General features: G+C 52.3%; 1 protein-coding gene across 3 annotated transcripts in view; it reads left to right on the top strand.

The window, feature by feature from the left end:
* The window catches only part of TBC1D22A (TBC1 domain family member 22A), a 318317-nt gene that overhangs the window by 113364 nt on the left and 181186 nt on the right, over positions 1-23767 (top strand). For all 3 annotated transcript variants that reach the window (XM_065887138.1, XM_065887136.1, XM_065887135.1), the window contains 2 exons: positions 2726-2788; positions 22128-22242. In XM_065887138.1, the coding sequence (XP_065743210.1) occupies positions 2726-2788; positions 22128-22242 (178 nt within the window). The remainder of the gene's footprint in view (positions 1-2725; positions 2789-22127; positions 22243-23767) is intronic.

Here is a 23767-nt window from a genome sequence, read left to right as displayed (position 1 = left end):
TACAGATCGCATTTGGATTGGATTAGGGAAATACTAGCTTACCTGGTTTGTTTTTCCACTTCACTGGTTTTAGGGAATGGGTACATTTGGTATTGTGTTGCATGTATTTTTGCTGTGTGTGGTGTTTTTTTTTAAAATTTATTTATTTACTTTTGGCTGCGTTGGGTCTTTGTTGCTGCGCTCGGGCTTTCTCTAGTTGCGGCGAGCGGGGGCTACTCTTCGTTCGGTGCGCGGGCTGCTCGTTGCGGTGGCTTCTGTTGTTGTGGAGCACGGGCTCTAGGCGCATGGGCTTCAGTAGTTGTGGCACGCGGGCTCAGTAGTTGTGGCTCACGGGCTCTAGAGCGCAGGCTCAGTAGTTGTGGCGCACGGGCTTTGTTGGTCCGCGGCCTGTGGGATCTTCCCGGACCAGGGCTCGAACCCGTGTCCCCTGCATTGGCAGGTGGTTTCTTAACTGCTCCGCCACCAGGGAAGTCACTTTGCTGGTTTTTATTCCAAAAAAAGACGCCCAAAGGATGACACGAGCGTCTATCAGCAAGATTTACCAGGCTGCATTCTATTATGAATTTCTTGAGGGAAAGTTAATTAAAAATGGGTTGCATATATCTTTATTCATTACTGTGATAGGTAATAAAAAGCTCCTGTGTTATTGTGAGTCCCCCAGATGTTCCTACATTACTATAATTGAGCAGTGTAAGCTGTGGCAGTGTTTCCCGTGGGCCTGCTTACTTCGTGCTGAGCACACACGCCTCTTGGAGGTGGGCCCTGGGCCGCCCTGGTGCGGCCGTTTCAGGCGCTCTGTTTAGGTCAAGGTGGAGCCGGCCTGGGTTTGGGGCTTGGGCACCCTGGTCTCTCCCTGCTGCCCGCTCACGGTGCTTGACCCATGAACTGACCTTAGCCGGCCGTCTGCCCCGAGGGGTGTGGCCTGGCCTTCCCACAGCACTGGGAGGCCGCAGGAGGCCAGGGTCCCCTGTCTGCTTCCCTGTCCTTCTTCTTTCCTCTGTTCATTTGGGTTCTGTGTTTACTCTTTGGGTGAAGATGTCCCATCCACAGCACACAGAGTCGGTCAGAGCTAAAGGTTCATCTGTGTGTCCTTCCCGCTCTGCGGGTTCTGCAGACTTCGTGGCCACCCGACCGGCTCAGTCCCGTATGGGGGGCGGGGCACACAGAACCGGTGCTGGTGTGCACCATCCTGTCCCCCAGCGAACGCACGACGGGCAGCTCTTCTGTCACATGGGCTGTGCTGGCCCTCGGCGTGCCGGGGACAGACGCGTGTCCACGTGACTCTGATGGCATGTGATCAGTGCCCTGAGGGCGACCCTAGGGGACGCCGTGGTCAAAGGCTGAGAAGGTGAAGGTTCAGGGCTCCCGCTAGTGGCCAGCTGCAGCCTTCCGACCCCACCAGCCTGGAGTGGTCCCTCCTGTCCTCCCCGTCCAGGCCTCCTTCCCTCAGCTTGCTAGATTCCCCCCTGCGTTGCTCGGTGGGTTTGAGAATGCTTATTGCTTGTCTTCTCTGATGCCGCCTCCTCTCCTCTCTAACTGTCCTTCTCACTCTCCCTGCCGCCTCACCGTCCACGCTCCCTCAGCACTTCAGTCTGCTGGCCCCTGGCCCCGGCCCAGTTCGTACCCTGAGCAATCTCATCCCCTCCCTTGGTACCACTGATGGGCAGCTGATTTCCAGGTTCTCCCCTGAGGGCAGAGCTCAAGGCGGGAACCTGTGAGTGCGAAAACAATTCCCACGTCTCAGAGCCGTGAAGCTGATGGAGCTCTGGGGGCTGTTGATCCACCTTCTTGTTGGATCTTCCCCAGTAGCCCTTTGAGGGACATGGCAGGTGTCTAATAGGCGAGGATGCTGAGCCCCAGAGCCCGGTGAGGGACCCAAGGCCACAGTGCTGGCGAGGCAGAGTGAGGAGACTCCCAGGCCCTGTGGATCTCAGAACCCTCGTGGTCACGGGCAAGGACGGGGGATGAACCTGAATCGTAGGCTCCCCACGGCGTTAAGATGTGCACGTCTTCCCTCGGCCTGTTTGGGCCATTTTCCTGGGTTGCATGGGGATGGTGATAGCGTTGGCCGCTGTGGGGTGCTCGTGTAGGGCGTTGAGGGCCGGCCTGGATGCCAGCTCAAGCCCTGAACGATCTTACTTGCTTGCGTCTTGAACCCGCAGCTGTGCTGCTCCGCGGTATGGGGGACTTTGTTACGACTCTCATGTCAGATGGTGGTCAGGCGGGGATCGGCTGATTCTACCAGAGGTTTCTAAATGCGTCCTCTGAAAAGTGCCCTGGGTCCCCCAAGGATTTTGTAAAGTGGAGAAAACTGTGGCCGGCGTTCGAAGAAGAAGCCGTCACAGTCGAACACTTGTACACTGTTGATGTCCTTGAATCGCTCCCCGTGTCAGAGGCTGGAAATCAATGTTTGCTAATTGCTATGGATCCTGTTACTACATAGCCGAGGGCCTGCTCTGTTCCTAATCACGCAGCCGCCACTGGGTTGGAAAGCGTCGAACGAGCCTGTCGTGCTAGGACCGGGGCGGGGAGGGGGGCCCAGGCAGACGGAACCTGCCTCTCCTGCACGGGAGAACACGTGACACAGAATTTGTCTTCTCAGGGAGAGCAGAACGAGACCCAGAGCAAACCCGTTGCTGTTATTAAGTATCACCCTCTAATCATAATGCCTGTCTTGATGTTCAGCGTCTTTTAAAATACATGTGTCTTTCTCCTCCATCTGCAGATCCACATAGACATCCCTCGAATGAGTCCTGAAGCATTAATACTTCAACCCAAAGTGACAGAGGTAAGAGCTGGGATCCGGAAGTTCCCTTTCTAGGAGGGAGATGGGTGCCCACCGTCCTAGTGGCTCTGCCCACGGCAGGTGTGGGGATGGCCCCTGGGGACAGAATCGCCAACCGGAATTGCTAACTGTTCTTTAAATATTTTTGTTGTGCCGTACTGGTGTGTACAGAAGAACTTAGTTGGAGTTGTGTATGTCGTTTACACTCACGAGTCCACCACCCAGTTTAGAACCGAGAAGCCCACTCGAGTGAGACTGACAGTGTGGAAGCCATCTGCTCTTCTCACTCGTCTCCAGGCCCCTCCCCAGGAGATGACCTCTCTCCTGACCTGTATCTGTGATTCTTCATGCCTTTAAGACATGTCACGTGACACTGGGAAAGCCGTGTTCTGGAGCCGGATCATTCCTCTGTGTAGTCTAGTCTCTGCAACTTGGCTTTTTCATCTACACTGTTTTCTTAGATTCAGCTAATCTCTGTGTCTAGTTGTTATTTAAATATTCCACACTTCCTGTTGCCTTTTTTCCTGCTGGTGGACATTTGGGTTGTTTCCGTGGTTTGCTGTTGGGAATAGCGTTGCCTGGAAGCTGCACGTACGGTTACGCAGGTGCCCCGGCAGGGATTTCTCAAGAGCATCTACGAAGAAGGAAGATTGTTGCAGGGTCGGCTGTCAGCCTGTTAAACTTCCCAGATGACGTCAGGACGCTCCCCAGTGGGTTGTCCTGATTCAGCTCTCTCCCCTGTAGAGGACCAGCCGTCCTGGTGCTCACACCCCTGCCAGGTCTGGGTGTTGCCAGGCTTCTCAAGTTCTGTCTCTGGTGGGCATTCTTCACTTTCCTTTCTCTGATCACGCGTGGAGTAAGCATCTCTTCGTGTATTTATGTGCTTCTGTGTCCCCCTTCAGGGAAATGCTTGTTCCCACCTTTGCCTGATTTCTTGTGTGGTTGATCTAGTTGTTTGTTGGTTGTTGATCTTTATATATTAGGGATTCTAATTCTTTGCAGTTTGTATATGGCAGATTCCTCCTCCCACTCTGTGGCTTGTTTCTGACACTTTCTTCTTGTTGGCTGTCATGATCGGAAGTTCTCAGTTTTCGTGGCGTTGAACTTACCCATCTCTTCTATTAGGGTTAGCTTCCTGAGGAGATCTTTTCCTACCCAGACATCCTCAAGCCATTCTCCCTCCCTTATTTTCACCTCAAAGTTATAAAGTGTTAGCATTCACACCTGTTTTAATTCATCTGTGCTGTGAGGTGGGAATCCAGCTTAACGTTCTCCCGTGGTGGCCAGTCCAGCTTATCTCCCCACGTTTGCAGTGTCCCTCTGTTCATGCCATTTTCACATTCGCGGAGATCTGGTCTCTGTTTTGTCCCAGTATTCGAATTACCTTCGTTCATTCAGCTTCACCCTAAGTCTCAGTATTTGGTAGGAGGTGTTCACACCCTCCTTCCTCTTCAAAAGTGATCAGGTCATCTTAAGGCTTTGCTCTTCCACGTAAGTCCCAGAGTCAGGGGGCCAAGTTTTTCTCTCTTTTTTAAAAAAATATTTATTTATTTTCCTTATTTCTTTTTGGCTGTGTTGGGTCTTAGCTGCGGCGCACAGAATCTTTTTGTTATGGCGTGTGGTCTGCTCAGGTTTCTCTCTAGTTGCGGCGCTCGGGCTTCTCTCTGGTTGCGGCGCTCGGGCTTCTCTCTGGTTGCGGCGCTCGGACTTCTCTCTAGTTGTGGCGTGCGGGTCTTCTCTCTCTCGTTGTGGTGCACAGGCTCCAAAGCGTGTGGGCCCTGTAGTTTGCGGCACGTGGGCTCTCTCATTGAGGCACGCGAGCTCAGTAGTCCTGGAGTGTAGGCTTTGTTGCCCTGCGCCATGTGGGATCTTAGTTCCTTGACCAAGGATCGAACCTGCATCGCCTGCATTGGAAGGCGGATTCTTTACCACTGGGCCACCAGGGAAGTCCATCTCTCTCTCTCTTTTTTTTTTTAATTGAAGTATAGTTGATGTACAATATTATATGTCACAGGTGTACAATATAGTGATTCATAATTTTTACTCCATTTATAGTTATAAAATACTGGCTAGATTCCCTGTGTTGTACAATATGTCCTTGTAGCTTATTTTATACCTAATAGTTTGTACCTCTTAAACCCCTCCCGTATAGTCCCTCTCCCCACTGGTAACCATTAGTTTGTTCTCTGTATCCGCGAGTCAGCTTCTTTTTTATTATATTTACTAGTTTGTTGTCTTTTTTAGATTCCACTCTTATTGGTTTTTAACGTGTGTTTGACTTAAGATTGGAATTGCACAGAATCTATAGGTCAATTTGGGAGAATTGACATCTCTATGAAATTTAGTGTCCATTTTCATGAACATGCTAATTCCCCATTTTTTAGGCCATTCTTTAATGCCTTTCAATGAAGTTTTAGAAGTTGTTCCATAATAGGTCCTGTGTACATTTTATTAGATTTATTCTTCGTTGTCATATTTTTTGTTGCTATTATAAATGGCATCTCTTTAAAATTGAATTTTCTTATTGTTTTAAATGTTTGCTTTGCATCTTGATTGCTCCAGTAAATGCACTTTTAAACTTTGATATCTCTTGTCTGTGCAGTAAGTTTGTTAAAAAGAAATCCAGGATTATTAAAGCCAAAGTGCTTTAGATTACAGAACACAAAAGGAGAAAATTAGTTTTCCACAGAAGTAGTCATTTTGAGGTGCTTCTCTTTGATTGTCCTTTTCAATAGCTGTGCTTATATCTGGAAAACAAGAGATCACATATTATAACCTCATTTTAACGTATTTTTCCTTTTAGTGGAAAATAGAGTCTGCCACGCGACTTTTGGTGTGTCTTCACTGTTGTATTTTTCCTGTCACTTGACGCACTCCTCGTAGAGCTGAGCCTGTGGGCTCCTGGTTTCAGAGACGGGATCCAGCCACTGCCGGCAGGTGTCTGCTGGCCTGCTCGTGTGCGATGTGCTGGGACCTTGATCCCAACGGAAGCGCCTCTGCAGTTGCCAGGGGCAGGGGGAGGGGACGGGAGACTGACAGCAAAGGGACACGAGGGGACTTCTCAGGGTGATGGAAGTGCCCCTGCAGCGGGGCTCCCACGGCCCCTCCCTTGGCTCCCACGCACTCCTCCCGGAGCTGCAGACATGCCCAGGGCTGGCTGGGGGGCAGATTGTGTGTGTGTGTGGAAACCTTCCAGAAGCGTTGGTCTCATGTTAGAAGCAGGCAAAGTCAAGTTCTCGTTGGCGGCATCGCGGAGGTTAGGCTTGGACACACTGAGGCTGATCCACGGCAGCAGTGGCTTCCCCGGGTGGGATCCTGCCGCCCCCTCGGCGGGGAGGTCGTCGGCAGTGCACCAGCTGCTCCCCCGTGCTTGGCTTTCTCTTCGTGGTCCAGGTTGGGGCTCTAGCTCCCTCCCTCACGCTTGCATTCCAGCAGTAGGAATGCGAAGACACAAGACACGAGGGAGAAGAGCAGCCCCTCCCGTAACATAGGTTCTGAGAGAAGCTGTTTGTAGTGCTTTGGCTCGTATCCTACGTGCGTGTCCTTGGCTGTACAGAACCGGGAAACGTGACTCTGATTTCACTTGGCCTCGTGCCCCTATAAAGCCTGGGCTTCTCACGACTCGGGAAGAAGGGTTTCTGCCGTAAGTGTTTCCCCCAGTCTGTCCGCGTTTGGTTTATTCGTTCAACAGGTGATGCCCGCTTCTGCTCTGGGTGTCTCTTCCTCCCTCCCCCCTTCTCCTGTCGGCTAATTGACACACAGGAGAATTCACCTGTGTTAAGTATACAGTTAGATTAGTCTTCACACCTGTGTGTAGGAATGTACCAGCCACTGGAATCATGGTGTGGACACTTCCATCGCCCTGGGAAGTCCCCTCGTGTCCCTTTGCCGTCAGTCTCCCGTCCCCTCCCCCTGCCCCTGGCAATTGCTGATCTGCTTTCTATCCCTAGACTTTTGCTTTTAAAGCGTTTCACGGAAAGGGAATCATACAGCTTACAGACTTAGTGAGTGGCTCCCCTGACCTGGACAGGGCGTGGACGTTCAGCCCTGCTGGTCACGGCACCGCCGAGCAGGCCCGTCTTCCGGGTATGTGTTTGCCCAGTCACCAGTTGGTGTGTACTGGGGTCCTTTCCAGTTCTGGGCCATTACAAAGTACATTTGCTCTAAACCTTCACGTATAAATCTAGGGAAGGCATCTGTGTTTTCCCCTCTCTGGTAAGTGCCTAGGTGTGGAGTTGCTGGGCCGTATGGTATGTTTACACACTTTCTAAGAAACCTCCAAGCCCCTTTCCGGGGTGGCCGTGCCGGTCCGCCATGCTTGGGGCGCCTGGTCGCTCCACATCCCTTTTGTCGGTTCTCGGGATTTGCCAGCCTTTAATTTTAGCTATTTTAAAAAACAGGTGTGTCGTGGGATATTACGGGGTCACAATTCGCATTTGTCTGTTGACTGTGGATGTTGAGCATCCTTTCATATGATGATTTGTCACGCTCAGATCTTCTTTGGTGAAGTGTCTCTTCCATTTTTCGCTCATTTAGTTGCTTGAAAAACCTTTAGCCCGCCTGTCCCCTGGCCTCCCTCGGACCTTCTGAGTCACACTCCTGGGGTGGAGCCTGGAAATCCCCACCTGAAGGAAGGCCACCGAGGGAGGGAGGGTCTTTGCAGAGGTAGGACCTCCTGGGGTAACCGCTAGAGGCTGCACCACCTGACCTCCCCAGGGACCTGGGACATGGGGCCCAGCTGCTCCTGGGTTGGGGCTGCCCCCGCCCCCGCCTGTGCTCTGCTCTTCTGTCTCCGCTGCATCTGAGCAGACCTTCTGTCTGTCTCGTTATCAGTCCTCACGTATGTGCCTCAAGCGGCGCACGGCACAGAGCAGCTGTGCACAGGTACTTGTTTCGTGAACAGCTGTCTGGATTCCTCCTTCTCTCACCTGTGACCTCAGGTGTCTGGTTCAGAGACGCTGTTCTCAACGACTCTGGCTGGTGTCCCAGCCCCTCTCCCCGACTTTCACTCACGCTTTGTGTCTCACGGCGCTTTTTATCCGGTCGGATTTGTCTGCTTGTTGAGGTCTCACTCCACCTGTGTGTCAGCTCCCTGGGAGCAGGGCCATGGCTTGGTGCCTGGAGCATTGCCCGGAGCCTCGTGGGACTTAGGAGGTTTTGTTGAAACCAGTAATTAATCTTTTTATCCAACGCTGTTATTTGAAGGTAAAATTAGTAACTTTTTTGTCACTTGCTCTTTATATCCTCTGTCTGCCGTTGAATTAACTCAGCCTGTTACTTGGGAGAACACGGACTGTGACCCGAGGCCCTCTGGCCCTGCGATTGGTGCAGGGAGCTCATGGGATGAAGCTCTTTCAGATTTCGCAGCTGGGCCTTTTCACTTGATAAGTTCATCATCTACGGGGTCACTTCTCCTCCGTAATTGTTATATTATCTACCCTCTGGTTACCTGCTTCTTAGAGCAGTTTCACAAATTAGGGAAAGTAGATGCTTTTTCCAATTAGCCGTGGAGAAGTGATGTCTCATTACATTTAAACAGACACAGACGGTAATGAAACACGCAGGCCTTTTAGACACATTATGTACCGTTCTTCCAGTTGGTGTGATGAGTTTTCCGTGGCCCTGAAGGATGGTCATTTTCCAGGAGGCAGGTGCCGGTGGAGCACAGATGTGTTCATGCTGGACTCCTTCCCCGACTGTGAACTTTGTGTAGACAGACTTCCCGACCGGAGCCTTTGCATGGAGAAGCGTGGGCCCCGCGGTGGACGGGAAGAAAAGCCCACTTCCGAGGAGCAGGAGTTGGCTCTGTCCACGAGGATCCGGGCCAACCTGAAGAGGGTTTTGGCATTTGCACGTGCCGTTCCTCTGCCTGGGGGCCCCTCCCCAGCCTACTCTGCTCGGTAGCCCCCCGAGCTTGCCAGCAACCCCTCTCCTGCCCTGGCCGGCCCACTGCGCCCACGTGTTTCCCGCGTGTTGTCACGTGTCTCTGTCCCCTGAGACTCAACCAGCCTCCACGCTGGTTTTGGCCCCCTCTGGTGCCTAACGGACATTGGTGGGCTTGGGTGGGTGAGTCAGCTGTCTTGCTGGGATTCCGGCCGTGGCTGTGTCTTCTCACACTGCAAGCTCCCCAGGGCACGGTCTGGGTCTTTCTTCTCCTGGGGCCTGGCATGTAGCATGGTAAGCGCTTGGCAGATGTTGGCGGGACGCATGCGTTAAACATGCACTCCTCCCGGTGTGAGCGTTCTGTACCGCGAGGCCCTGAGCCTGGGGCGCTGCCGGGGCTCAGTGCTCCACGAGTCCGCGTCTTCTTTCTCCTCCTCTCTTCGTTCGGTCTCATAATTCATCTTTTTTTTTTTTTTTTTTCTCTTCAGAGGTGGGGATGCATTTGTGAGAGCCTGAGAGATACATATTTGTTATAGAATCAGTTCATTAAACTCTTCTGATATATATTTTGGGGATCTAATCCATAGATCTTTCCATTTTTTGTCCTTTTGGTTTTATGGTAAAATAAAGCAGAAAGATTTCTATAATACATATGTACAATTTAAAGAAAAAATGAAAAATTAGCTTCCATATACCCACTGTCAGGCTGAAGAAATAGAACCAGACTGGCGTCATTGAGGTCCCTTCTCTGTCCCTCTGCAGCTGTGTCCCTGTCCCCCAAGTAACTGTTCCCTTGAATTTTGGTTAATTATTCTCTTGCTTTTCCGTATAGTTTTTTTTTTTTTTTTTTTTTTTTTTTATGCGTTACGCGGGCCTCTCACTGTTGTGGCCTCTCCCGTTGCGGAGCACAGGCTCCGGACGCGCAGGCTCAGCGGCCATGGCTCACGGGCCCAGCCGCTCCGCGGCACGTGGGATCTTCCCAGACCGGGGCACGAACCCGCGTCCCCTGCATCCGCAGGCGGACTCTCAACCACTGCGCCACCAGGGAAGCCCCCGTATAGTTTTATGACACGAGTTTGTGTGTGTGTGTTTCGCCTGTTTTTAATCTTTGTTTTTAGTGGAATTGTGCTGTCTGTACTCATTTGCCATCACTCTTTATGTTACAGAGTTAAGGTTCTAAGCTCCATCCACCGATGCTTGTCGTGTAGTTCATTTTCACTGCTGCGTAGTATTCCCTCGTGTGTTCTGTGGTTTATTGATCCAGTGCAGTGTTGATAAGCATCTGGGTTATGTTCGTTCTTGTGCTTTTTCTCAGAATGTTGCCGTGAGCATTCCGAGTCCCTGTGCACAGGTCTGAGGGTTTCTCTGGGGGGTGTACCAGGGCGTGGCCCCAGGGGCCGGTGGTGAGTGCCCGGTGCCGCCCCCTCCCCTGCACTGGGAGCTGTGAAACTGAGAGGCTCCCTGACTGCCTGGGTCTCAGGGTGCTGTTCACTTCCGATCCCTTCACTGCTGATCATGTTAAGTATTTTTTCTTAGGTTTCTTAGGCCATTTGATTTCCTCTCTTGGGAAATGCTTCTGCCCCTCTTTCTACTGCATCTTTTTGTTTGTTAGTTTATCCTCCTGATTTGTAGGAGTTCCTGATATAATCTGGATACGCATTCTTTTTTGGAAACATATGGATACATATATCTTCTTTTAGTTAGTAGACTGTTTTTTCACTCTCCTTGGTGTGAACAGCAATTCCTAATTTAACAAAGGCAGTTCAGCGGTCTTTTCCTTTATGATCAGGCCTTTTTGCGTACTGAGACATCCTTTCCAACCTCACGATTTCAAAGAAATCTTATATTCTAAGAGTTTTAGAGTTTTGCCTTTTACCTTTAGGACCGTAATCCATTTGGGATTGACTTTGCACGGAGTTTGACACAGCAGCCCCATTTCTTTTAAAATCCCCCACGTGGATAAGTGGTTGTGCCCCTTGCCCTCATGAGCTATCGTACAGCAGCTGTGTGTGGGCTCCTTCTGGGCTGGCGTCTCTTCCCCTGGTCTGTCCACCCATCCCTGTGCCATCTTCATCCTGTCTTGGTTACATGGTCTTGATGTCTGGTAGGACAGGCCACCCAGGCCTGGCTCTTGTTTCTGGGCTACTCATGACCTTTTGCTTTTGGAGGTAAATTTAAAATCGTTGTATTTCATAGAAATCTCAGAAATTACATAGAATCTGTCGAACAGTTGGAGAAAATTAACACTTTGTTTTTGCATTTAGTTATTCTGATCTTTTAAACGACCATACCTCCTTAAATATATTACACACAACTTACTAAACTTATTCCTAGATACGTTTTAAGCAAATAGCGTTTTTAAAATTTTTAGTGGCATTGTCTCATTTTTTATTGACAGTGTATGGAAATGCAGCTGACCTTTGTAAGTTAATTTTGTATCTGGCAAACTTACTAATCTCTTTCATCAATTCTAATATTTTGTGTGTAGGTGTATTTGAGTTTTGAAAGAAGTTAATCATATTACTTACGAATAACGATAGTTTCGTTCTTTTCTTTCTGTTCTGTATATATATGCTTGGCTTTTTTTTTTCCTGCCGGCCAAGACTTCCACTACAGTATTGAATATTAGTAGTGAAAACAGGCATCCCGGGGTCATTCCGATTCTAAAGAAGTCTTTTAACATTTCTTTTTCGACTCAGGACATTTACTGTAGGTTTTGTAGATACCTTATGTTAAGGCTGGTGCCTTGCTTTTCTCATAGTTTTAAAATCCTAAACTGCTGTTGAGATTTATCATGTCCTTTCCCACGTGTCATCGAGAGGAGAATAGGTCTTTGCTCCTTTATTCTGTTGATATGGTAGATTTTATCAGTGGGCTTCCCAGTATCGAGGCGACTGTACATTCCCGAGATAAATCCAAATTGGTCAGGATGGATTTTTTTTTTTTACTGCCTCGTGGGATTAAGTGTCTTAACATCTCATGTGCTGAACCGCCAGGAGGGGAAGCTTGGCCTCTCTTTAAATGGAAAAATGCCCTCTGACCAGTGTCTGATTCCTCAGTTGTGCTTTGATATGTTGTCCCATCAGCTGTGCCGAATATTCGGTCTGGTGACGTGTGTGACACTGTGATGTTTTGTTCGAAGGTGTTGTTTCTTTTCTGTACTTCAGTTTTGAGTGTGATGAGACGTCTGTGCTTTGCTAACCTATCCAGACAACTGGCTTGAGCACGAGATGTGGAACGTAAATCCCCACATTTGAAGGAGGTGAAGGTGGAGTAATCCCAAGCCAATTGTGGCGTTGCCGCTTGCTTCCGGGAGTGCTGCGTTACTCATTGTGTTGTAAACCTATATTCAGTGTATACTTTATGTGGTATCTGGGTGCCTGTTAATCTACATTTTAGATTTGTTATAGACTGTTATTCTTGTTTCATTCATCAGATGTCATAATTCGTACGGGGGAAGGTTCCCTCAATCCTGTTGCAAGCACTTGTGTTGTAAGTATCTCTTCTTTCTGAGCCCACACGGCTCCTGGATCTCGGGAGATATAAATCCCGCAGATCTTCTCAACAGAGCCGTATATTTTGCAGCTCCTCTCGTAGAAATTAACTCCACGGTGCTCTATACGCTGTGAAGTCGTGTTGCCGATGCATATGGTAGAATTATGATGTTTTCACATTTCTGGAATCAGATTTTTTTCCTAAGTAATCACGAGCACAGCGACATTTTCAATTTCGATTTCAATATATTTCATTTCTTAGAATGCAAAACATCTCAGCTCCCCGAGTGCCCTGAGTTACTGCCATCCTGGTCCTGCCTTGGAGGCACGTGGAGGGCCTGCGATAAGGTTTACACAGTGAGGACAGAAAGAGCTGCCAGGAGGGGGCCTCCTGAGCCCCTCCCCAGAGCCCTCTGTGGGAGAACGCTGGAGTTTTTTAGGAAAAACCTGGCATGACGCACAGGTTTCTGAAGTTGGGCAAGCAAACTGGGGATGCCTGTCGCATTTTCATTTTTTTTTTTAGCCCTGATGGTAATAGTAGTAAGTATTTTAATTATTGTCGTTGAGTATAAATTGCTCTGTTGTAGAAAAGATACTTCAGGAAGAGTTTAAAGTTTGAATGACTTTTGATGAATTCTTCCTCTCTAATAAAGACAAGAAGGTCAGGAATGTCAACAGAACTTTAAGAGCGAATAATAACCAGTGCGTATCCGTCGCTAGAGCCGTCTTGGATCGTTCTGTGTTTTCATTAAACACATCCACACATGGAGGTCATCCTTTCTTTATCGGCAGATAATACCTCTACTTAAACCCACAGCACATTCATTTAAGTGGGAGTTAACGTGCTGTGACAGGTCTGACCCCCTCTCCGTGTTAGCTATTTCTTGAACTCCCCTGTGTCTGCTAATAATAGTCTTGTGCAAGGGAATGCATTGTTTTCACCTCTCCTGTGACAGCTGTTAATAAAATACCTGGATTTTGGACATACCGAGCCGTGGGGACCGTGGCCCCTGAAGAAGCGCCAGTGGCCAACTGCTGGGCACGTGGTGACTGTGGTGGGCTCCGTCCTTGGCAGCATGCGGTGGAGGCCCTGGGGCACAGGATCCGTTTGTGTGGTGCCAACCCTGCTCCCGCTGTGCGTGGCCTTGGGGAGGATGACCTGGAGGCAGGGCCGTCTGTGGGGACACGAGTTTGGAGGGGACACCGAGCTGCTGAGGCCAGCCGGCTCACGGTCTGGGAAGCCTCTTCTTCCTGACCTGGGCCTTCGGGCGCCTTGCGGCCACTTGCGGCCAGGAGGCCCGCATCCCCGGCTGGCCGGCACCCCTCCCTGGTGCACCTGTGGCCTGGCTGCCTCTGCCGCCGCCTTTCCCCTGGGCCCGGGGTGCTGGGCTGACTGCGCGATGAAGCCCTGCGGCCCTGGCTAGAGGGGGCTCGTCCTTGCAGGGGGGCTGCAGGGAGGGTGCAGACTGGGCTCCTGCCGCGTGGCCCGCCCAGCCTGTGCCATCCCAGGGTCCCCCTCCGTCTGGAGTCCTGGCCCGGGGCTGCTGGCTTTTGACCCCTGATGTCAATGACCCATCACCTCTTCCCACTTTGTCTTGGGGGACTCAGAGCGGCTCTGGTCTGTCCTCTGAGCCGGGCCTGAAGTTGCTCTGAGGATCTGGGCATGTCGGGGCCCTTGGAGACAGGGGTCCCGGCAGGGGGCTGGAGCCGGCTGTCCCCACGTCGGCCGTCCTGGGGCTGTGCCCGCTTGGTGAGGTGGCCTGGGTGGGGAAGGACGAGTGGGTGTCCTTTGTGAGGTTCCTCTCTGTCGTTGTAGCTGAGACTCGGTATCAGAGGCCCTGGAGAATCGGATGGGACCCGGGGAAGGGGGCGGGGCAGGAGGAGAGAGTGTGCTCCCCGCTGGCCTCTGCAGACACGCCGGGGGACCCTGTGTGTAACTCGTACCCCATAAAGCATGTTACAGTTTGGGGAAAGCGGTGCACAATCAGTGGCTTATGTTTTGTTTTGTTTTGTTTTGTTTTTTAACCAGTCTGAGAGCAAAAGCTTAGAAATGGCTCCATGCGTTCATTCTTTGCAAAATAACCGTGCCATTGTTTGATGCAGGTGTAGAAGTCCCTCAGCACGGGCCGCTCTGCGCTGGGGCCGGGATTGCTGTTCCTCCGTCAGGGTCTCCGTGTCTGATCTGGGGAGAGCTCGTTATGACGGCGGCGAGGGCAGGGCACAGTGACCTCAGGGGAGCCCTCCCTTCACGCTGCTGCCCAAGTGCTCGCACGGTCGGAGCGCCTTCCCGGGCTGCGTGGCGGCCTTGCTGGGAAACGAGCCGAGGGGCTTCCAGAGGGAAGCAATGGGGACCCCGGGGCGGATGATGTCGGATTAATGGGTGGGGGAGTTTTTCAGTGACACTAAGTGACTTCGGCTGGAATCAGTGCTACTTTTTGTGATTTCAAAGCAAAAGCAAAGCATGCTCCTATGAAGTGATTTAAGACAAAAGGTACAGAATAAATCAGTCAGAGAAAAGGAAACAACAAAGAAAAAGAAACGCTGCACCCTTGCAACTCGGCTGTGGTTTCCGATGGCAGGCGGCGGCCTCCTAATCGGCGTCACAGCCTGGTCTGTCGTGACTGCCTCTGCCCACAGCCTTTAATGAGTACGTTAACTGTGCCGCCGATGGGTTTAGGTCTGTGCCGGGCGTCCTGCAGCAGCCCTGTCTCCCGGGGCCACCGAGTCCAGTGTCCCGCTCCCGTCTCACTGGCACCCGGGGAGAGAGTCCGGGAGCAGGGATGGGAGCGGACGGAGCTTGGAGGCTGAGCCAGCCGGACAGCTCAGGGCGGGCACGCAAGGGGCAGACGTCGGAACACGTGGTCTTGGCACGTGGGTCCCGGAGGCTGGAGCTGAGGGGGCCCGGGGCACGGCCACGGGCACGAGGGAGCCTCGCTGCCTTGCGGATCCTGCAGCCCCTGCCCCAGCCAGCGCCCTCCCTTCAGCCCCCCTCAGCTATGGGCAGGACTCGGGGTTCCCCCCCATCCTTTCGGGTTCATGTTTTCCCAGTGTCACCAGGCATCCTGTCTGTATGGAGATCCCTTCTTCATTATTACAGTCAGTGGAGTTTCCTTGGGAGTCTAGATGGGGCTCATCTGTCCGTCAGCTTCTGCCTGCCCCTCAGCCAGATGCTGCTTCCTGTTTGGGGCTGGGGTGGCTGGTCCCAGAGCAGGGCTGGAGGGGACGCCTGGGCCAGGGGACTCGCCCGCGAGGGCAGGTGCGGGGCCTGGGACGGGTGGTTGGCTCGTCTGGGGTGGAGCCTGCCTCGGCCTCCTGGTGTCCTCAGCACGGCAAGTCCATTACCATCGGTCCTTGTGATCTGTGAAAACCTCAGGTTGAATTTTTCTTATTAATCACTTCCTAAGAGGAGGATGACAGCGGACCCATGATTCCTAAAATATTTGAAATTCCATACTTAAATCATTGATCCTATCTAGAGAACTGTTCATGTTATGCATGGGGCGTATTAAATTTGGATGTACATACTTGCTTTGTGAAAGGGGTAGAAGGGATGGAGATGGGTGATTTGGGGGGAGAGGAAGCTGCTCCTTGAAACTGACAAACATAAGCTCTTGGAAGAGAGAGGCTGAAGGAGATTTAAGCAAGTGGTTTACCTTTTCTTCCCCCTCTCCCGCCCAGAGACGCATAAAGCACGGGAGTTGTTCTTACTTTCTAAATTAATAGCTACTGTTATAGGGAAATAACATGCAAGAAGGCGAGAGGCTCTAGGTGCAGCCTCCTGGCTCTGATTACGTGAGGAAGTAGGAGCGCTTGCCCAGAGCAGATGGCAGGTGAAGGGCACGCAAGCGTCAGAGCCACCGGGGGTGTTATTTATTGGCGTCGAAGCTGTGAGGGCTCCAGGTCTCGGCAGCGGCCGGGTGCCTGTGTGGCATTGGGGCAGGTGGGCATGGAGACGGCTCGCAGGTGGCACGGTCCCCGAGGAGGGCGCGCGGACCCGGTGCTGGCGGACAGTCACAAGTGCTTTGCCCGGCCTCCTGCGGTAGATTCTGTTCACTCTCAGTCCTTGACTTGTGTCCTGGAAGCAGGGAGACCTGTGTGTGGATAAACAGAAAGTTCTCTGTACGTGGAACCAGGCCGTCTTGCGAAGGCCGCTGACCCCGATCCTCAGCCACGCGTGGCGCCTGAGCCCTGTGCCATCCTGCTGCCTCTTGCCGTGGCTGTCTGTCTGTCTGTCTGCTCTCTAGGAGGCTCCTCATGTTGCCTCCTTCCCTCTGAACAACTCCTCGTCAGCCTCATAGCCCTGTTTGCCGTCACCTCCTCTCTGAAGTCTCGCTGCACCAAATACCCCCACCTCCTTCCCCTCCATGGAGCTAAGTCTCCCCTCTCAGGCCATTTCCCATCTTACACAAGTGGGGGACCTTGAGGTCCTGACTGGTTGGCATCTGAGGAGCCAGGTCTGGAGCACTGCTTGATGGAGAAACAGAATGGGAAAAGCCAGTCCCAAATCCAGGAGACACCCCGGGTGTCGTCTGTCCAGAGAGACCCCAGGCGGGAAGGTCCAGGTGCCCCCCGATGGCAGAGAGCTTACAGAACAGAGGGGAGCGAGGGCTGAAAATGGAGGGTGGGGGACCTTACTCATATACACGTCCATTCAGCCAGTGGAGCTCCATTCAGCCACTCGCTAGGACCGAGGGCACAGAAGTGAGCGAGATGGAAGAAGACCCTGCCTGGGGGGGGCGGGGTTTCCGTGGAAATGGGCGGGGCTTCTGTGGAAACGGGCGGGGCTTCTGTGGAAATGGGCGGGGAAGAGGATCTGCTGCCTCGATGGGGCGTAAAGGATGCTGTCTTCCACGAGAAGGGTTTGAGCTAAGATCTTATACTGAAAATCATGGTGGCCATGGGAAGTTTAGGAGAAGGGCATTCCAGGAGGAAGGAACAAGTAAGTGCAAAGGCCCCGAGGTAGAGACAGAAGTGGGCGCAGTGTGAGGGGACCCGGTGGAGGCCAAGAGGGGTGGTGGAGTCACGGCTAGGGGTCTGCTTTTTCCCTCAGAGTCAGGGAAGCCCCGGGGCTGGACGTGTGACCTGATGTGTTCGCATCTCAGCAGCCCCTGCGCCGCTCCACGGGATGGTGAGTACAGGAGTCAGCAGGGTGACCAGCCAGGAGACCGGGGGCCGCTGGGCCTGCCGCGGGGGCCTAGGTGAGGGATGGAGGTGTCTGGGGGGCACGGTGCTGCCCGTGCGATCTAGGCCTGACCTCAGGGCCTCATGGCCCCAAAGCCACGTCTCTGTGGTGGCAGAGCCGGGATTTGCACCTGGTTTGCAGACCTCCAGGGACGTGCTCTTCTCGCTGCCGCAGCCTGCCTGCCGCCTTAGAAGCCGCTTTCGTTTTATGCTTGAGCCACCCGGCCCTTTATTTACACATTACTGGGGTTAAAGTTGTAAAAATATAACTTCCAGGTTATCCAGAGAGATCAAGTAGAGTCCAGTCGAAGGGATTTGAGCCGACAGCTTGCCCTAGCTGATAGGAGCTCTGAACTCTGCATTCTTCCTCAAAATGATACGATGCACCCTTTCCAATTGCCTTAACATCAAGGCTGGTGCCAGCTGCTGGAGGCCTAGATGGCTGCTTTCTCTCCTTGTGGACGGCGCCGTGGACGTGCCTGACCTCTGCCTGTTCCTTGAGGGGGATGCTCAGCGTGCCCCCCCCGGCCCCCCGCCCATGCCCTGCAGCCTGGCTCCGGGGACTGATGGTTCTGGGGTTCTCTCTTTGGGTTCCTTGTGGAGTGTTCGGGGGAACTAGTTCATCTCAGGACAGCCTGCTCTGGACTCCCCACAGGAGAAGGTGGACCAGTGGAGGCTTTGCTTTGGGCCTGAGTAGGAGCCCCGGCCAGCCTAGCCCCCCTGCAGCTGTCTCAGGCCTTTCCCGGCACCAGGAACAGTCCATTCCAGTCGCCTGCACAGGCGCTGAATTGTTTGCACTGGACAAGACTCGAGCGCCCCGGCCATTCCTCCCAGGGTAAAGCCGGCCACGTCATCTGTGCCAAATGGCTTCTCTTGGTGCCAGGGCCGCCGAGGGCAAAATGGCATTCATGCTTGTGAGCAGGTTTAGAAGTGTGTGTGTGTGTGTGTGTGTGTGTGTGTGTGTGTGTGTGTGTGTGTCACAAGCCCTCTGAAAGTGTGAGGCTTGTTAACGGACTCCCATGGCTTAAATTACCGCTTGCCAGGAGGATGAGATTGCAAAGGAGGGGAGGTCTCTGTGCTCCGAGCTCTGGCGTGTCCTTCAATCCACATGTGCGCTCTCTCTCTCTCTCTCTCTCTCACACACACACACACACACACCAAACCCCTGCTGCATGGACGGCTCCCTGCTGGACCTCAGGCAGGTGCAGATAGATCTGATGCAGACTTTCCTCAACAGGAGCTCATAGTCTTTTCTGTGTCTTTCTTACTATAAAATTCTCATTTCTTGGTCTTCTCTTCTTTTTCGATTCATGTATGAAAACAACTGTTTTGTCCTAAAGCATAGCAGTGGTGGCCCTTTCTAGGCTGTACAAGGCCCCCATTTAGTCAGACCAGCAAGGTGGAATTCTGGCTCTGCTGCTCATAGGCTGTGTGACTTTGGGGAAGTTGCTTAACTCCTCTGTGCCTCAGTTGTCTCCTCTGTATTAGTTATGTCTTGCTTCATAACAGCATTGCCACAAACCTAGTGCCTTAAAATAACACACATTTATTCACATTTGTTGTCTCAAAGTTTCTGCGGCTCAGGAGTCTGGGCAGGTCTTAGCTCAGGATCTCCGCAAGGTGCTCTCTGGGCCACAGCCTCATCTGAGGCTCCCCTAGGGAAGGATCTGCTTCTAAACGCCCCTGGCTGCTGGCAGAATCTGGGGGCTTGTAGGCTGCAGAGCTGGGGGTCTCGGGTTCTTGCTGGCTCTCAGCCCCACTCAGTTCCTCGGCACGTGGCCCTTTGCACGTGCAGCCTATAGCTCAGAAGCTGGCTTCGCGGAAGCCAGCAGGGGAGAGTGTCTCCTGGCAGGCTGGGTTATGATCTTTGGATGTAATCCTGTCCCCTTGGCTGTATTGGTTGGTTAGAAGCAGGTCACAGGGCCCCGCTCAAACTCCAGGGGCGGGCGTCCCAGGAGGTGTGCAGGTGGACCCCCTGCCTGCCGGTCATCTTTGGCAGACTGTGCAGCGTTGGAGGGAGGTCTGCCAGGGCCCCAGTGAGCGAGGAGATGCTCAGCTGACCTTCGCTGCCCCTCCTGCCCTCGTGTGGCCAGCCGTCCGGGCCTCCCCTGCCTGTCACTGCTCCTGCCTGATGCGTGTAGCCCCCGTCCACCCTCCCCTGCTCCTGGCCTGCAGGGCTCCAGGCCCCTACGGAGCTTCCTGACGAGCAGTCCTGGGGTCCTCCTGCCAGCGGGGCCTGGGCCGAGGGTGCCTTACCCTCCCAGCCTGTCCGCACCCAGGCCGCCCCCTGCACGCGCAGCCCTGCCGCCCGTCCCTGGGCTTTCCTCGTGTACACGCGGCCGGGCGGGGCCGTGGCTGCTGCATGTCTGACCCGTGACTGAGAAGTGCTGGGGCCCAAGAGGGGTCCCCCCGCAAGGAGCCCGCCTGCTCGTGTCCTCTCGGCTGCCCGCCACCCTGGCTGTGGGGTGCTGCTCCCCGCATCCCCGAGGGGGGTGAGCCCGCTGCTGCAGCGTGAGGACTCACCGCGTAGTGCTGTCCGTGGGAGGCAGCAAATGGCGAACGTCGCTGAATGATTTTGGTCTTCTGATCTTACTTAAATATTCGGTTCTGGCTGGAAAGCTGTTGACTTAACATGACAGGTGTGTATGGATAGAGAGCACGCACGTGTTGCTCACTCAGCAGACATTTACCGGGTCCCCTGTTACAGGTGCTGGGCCGAGCTGCCACCTGATGAGCGGGTGGTTCCGTTGCGGCTCAGTTGGAAGAACCCCAGTGGACGAGAGCTAGGCTGGGGTTTGGGCGGTGGCCTGGGATCTAGGGCCGCTCGTGCCTGGTTGACCTCCCCTCGCTGTAAATGCCGGAGCTGGTGGTGACTTGGGCGTCTAGACCACAGGCCCGGTGATGTGTAGGAATGTAGGCAGTATTGGGAGGGGTTGACCTCCGTGGGTACAAACATGCTCGGCTTTGCAAGCTTGGCCCGTTTGGAAATGATGTGAGTCATCGTCTGTTGGCACGCTCGCTGGTCCAGGCTGCGCTGGTGGGAGGCCCAGGAGGGCGGCGAGGCCTGGCCCCGTGGCAGGAGCCCGGGGTCGGGGAGCTGGCGGTGGGTGCATCACAAAGGGGGGCGGTTCGGCTCAGTAGGGACGCTCTGCCGGGTGGGGGACCCGGGGAGGCTCCCAAGCAGGCAGCGCGTGGCTCTCCCAGCAGGCTGGGGGGCACAGGGGGTCAGCACAGTCTCCATCGAGGGGCTGGGGCTTAGCTGGAAGCCAGGTAAACAGGGGAGGGACAGGCTCTCTAGGCAGCGAGTCCGGCAGGAGGTGTCAGCCTGGCGGGCTCAGCGCAGCTGGAATCTGGGAGCTGGGCGGAGAGGAGGAGAGGACCGTTTGGCAGGGGCCGGACACGGAGGCGCCGTGTGTGTGTGTGTGTGTGTGTGTGTGTGTGTGTGTGTGTGTGTGTGTTGGGTGGGGAGGGGGCGGGGGGTGGAGCCGGCGACGCTCTTTAAGCCATGTGCGCGTGCACGTGGCTGAGGGCACTGTGTTGCGCCTGGCGAGATCCCTCTCCTGAAGGAAGGTGGAGGAGAGGGTGGCGTGAGTGAGTGTCGTAGCGGTCGGGAGAGAGGCGGCCCCCGGGTTGTCAGATGGCTGGTGGGGGCAGGGGTGACGGAAGACGCTGGCCTCTGGATGCTGATCGCTCTCCGGGGGCTTAAGAGGACGTCTGTCATGTCGCTGACGTGTGGAGTCCAAGAAGTAATACACGTGAATCCATAAACAAAACAGACTCACAGACATAGAAAACAATCCTACGGTTACCAAAGGGGAAGGGAGGGGGAGGGATAAATTAGGAGTATGGGATTAAGAGGTACAGACTACTGTACGTAAAGCAGACAAGCAACAAGGATTTGCTGTATAGCACAGGCAGCTGGATTCAGTATCTCATAATGAGCTATTCAATATCGTGGGAAATAATCTGAAAGAAAATCCATTAAAAAAACCAACCAAGCTCAGAGATGCAGAGAACAGATTGGTGGTTGCCAGAGGTGAGGGTTGGGGTGTGTGTGTGACATGGGTGAATGGGGTCAGAATGAAACAAAAAGTCTTAGGGCTGTAGCGTACAGCTCGGAGAGTACAGTTAATGATATTGTATCCCGTCTTCGAAAGTTGCTAAGAAACTAAATCTTAAAAGTCCTCATCACAAGAAAAAAAATGTGTAACGTGTGTACGGTGATGGATGTTAACTAGACTTATTATGGTGGTCATTTCCCAATAGAGCATTTACAAATATTGAACCGTATGTTGTACACCTGACACTAACATACTGTTATATGTCAATGATAACCGCAATAAAAAAAAATCATATGTGGGAAATTTAGAGCATCCATCCATCCATTCCCTCCCTCCCTCCCTCCCACGCACCCTTCCATCCATCCGTGTGCCCGTTCATGCATGCGTCCACCCCCTGCCCATCCATCCCTCTGTCCCTCCATCCCTGTCTCCTTCACTGATAGGCTGGCTGGTTACCCAAGGGGCTTGGAGGAGCAGAGAGCATCTTTTGTGGGAGCCAGCTCGTGGGGTGGGACTGAGCCCAGGGGTTGGTGACGTACTCCATATTGCTTGTGAGTCTATAAAAAATTAAGATAACTGGAATTTTACAAAAGAATGAAACCCATTGGTATTTTCGTATTAGAGATCGAAAAGTATTGATAGTGTATATTTTAAGAATGTGTACATTTAAAAGTTTCTGATGCGTTCACGTTTTGCTTCACCAGCTGTTCAATTTTCTTTCAGATTTTCGAAAGGATATTGTTTATATGGGCCATACGTCACCCTGCCAGTGGATACGTTCAGGGGATAAATGACCTCGTCACCCCTTTCTTTGTAGTCTTCATCTGCGAATACATAGGTAAGACCATATCATGATGTTTTCTTCTCACAAACGTTAAACATGGCCTTCAGTGGCCTTACGATGTTGCTGTGCATAGTTCTGCCAGCACTGAAAATTGCTATTAGTTTTACTGTTATTAATGACAACGGATATTAGAGGATAGTAGTTTTCTCATTGATGCCAGCTTTCAAAAAGTCTTTAAATCCACATGCCCGACTACTGAAGACATTAAGATGCAGTTATTATTATTAATATCTTCCTTTTACTAAGACATGAGGAGAAGTGCGGTATATATGGGGAGTGTAGTTTTGTGTTAATGGCTATCAGAGCGCTGGCTTTAACGGTTTCGATTGAGATGGGTAAGGTTAAGGTGGCAGAATATTAGTTGAATGTTTTGCTTACAAGCTAAAAACCGAATCTTCTTCCATTGCATTTGCGCAGCAGTTCGTCACCTTTCTGCTTCTGATACACTAGTAGCATTTGACTTTATGGAAATATTAATTACACGCAAAATGACTGGTTTAATGGACATTTAGGTCGGGTCGTGCTGTCTCTCTGTGAGTACTGCGTATTTTTTCTTGCATTTATGTTGCAGCAGCCGACTGTAACCTACCTTCGCCTGGTTTATATTTCAAGGTTAGGAGCTCCAGTGGCGCAATCGGTTAGCGCGCGGTACTTATATATTTCAAGGTTAAAAACAATTCTGACAACACGTGTGCAGGGTCTACTTTTTAATTCATCTATGGATAAAATCTAAATGCCACGGGAGGGGTTTACTCTTCAGCTGTAGCAGTTTTTTTTAAAACTGATACTACTTTGTCTTCATGCGAACCTTCCTGCCTTGGTGTTTGTTGGTTTTTTCGCTTGTGTTTTCGCCATTTCAGCTTCTGGTCAGCTTCGATTCCATCGTTGTTGTAATCTGGAGGGTGAGGTTGGCTCCGGGGCAGGTGTGATCCTCTGAGGACGAGAAGGTACCCACTTGGTCCACTTTGTGGCCGCCCCTCTCCCAGCACTGACCATTTCGTGGGAGTCTCTTCATTGCCAAGCAGCCAGCGGGCACGGGCTGCTCCCCCTCATCTCTTCAGCAGGGACAGGTCGCCCCTGAGAGCGCTCCTGCCTCTCTGCTTCTCCCTCTCTCATCTGACAGATAATGAAAATGTTCTTAAGGATCCTAGAACAGCAGGACCTCTGTCAGTAGACTTCAGAGCTGTTAATTGAAAGAAGAAGTTCAACTGACATGTGATTAGAGAACTGATATTCCGTGTTAAATAGACCGTTTAATTAATGTGGTAAATAAGTTTGCCTTAATGAGTCTAGCAGCAACTTACGTTGTAAGGCCCAGGCGATCCATTGTGCGTTTGTCTGAATGGTCAGCAAGCTAGGACGAAGGGACACGACCGTGATGTTAATTGTCCAGAAGAGAGAAAAGCTGGAGGAAAGAGAATCTGTGTTCAAGTGGTGCCTTCAGTTAGAGACTCAAAGAGACTCCCTTTGCCTTCCGTAACCCTCACCACACACACTCCCACACACATACACACACACA

This window comes from Phocoena phocoena, chromosome 11 (genome assembly GCF_963924675.1).
Source record: "Phocoena phocoena chromosome 11, mPhoPho1.1, whole genome shotgun sequence".
In the NCBI taxonomy this organism is placed as follows: domain Eukaryota; kingdom Metazoa; phylum Chordata; class Mammalia; order Artiodactyla; family Phocoenidae; genus Phocoena; species Phocoena phocoena.
This window is presented reverse-complemented; position numbering and strand designations above follow the sequence as displayed.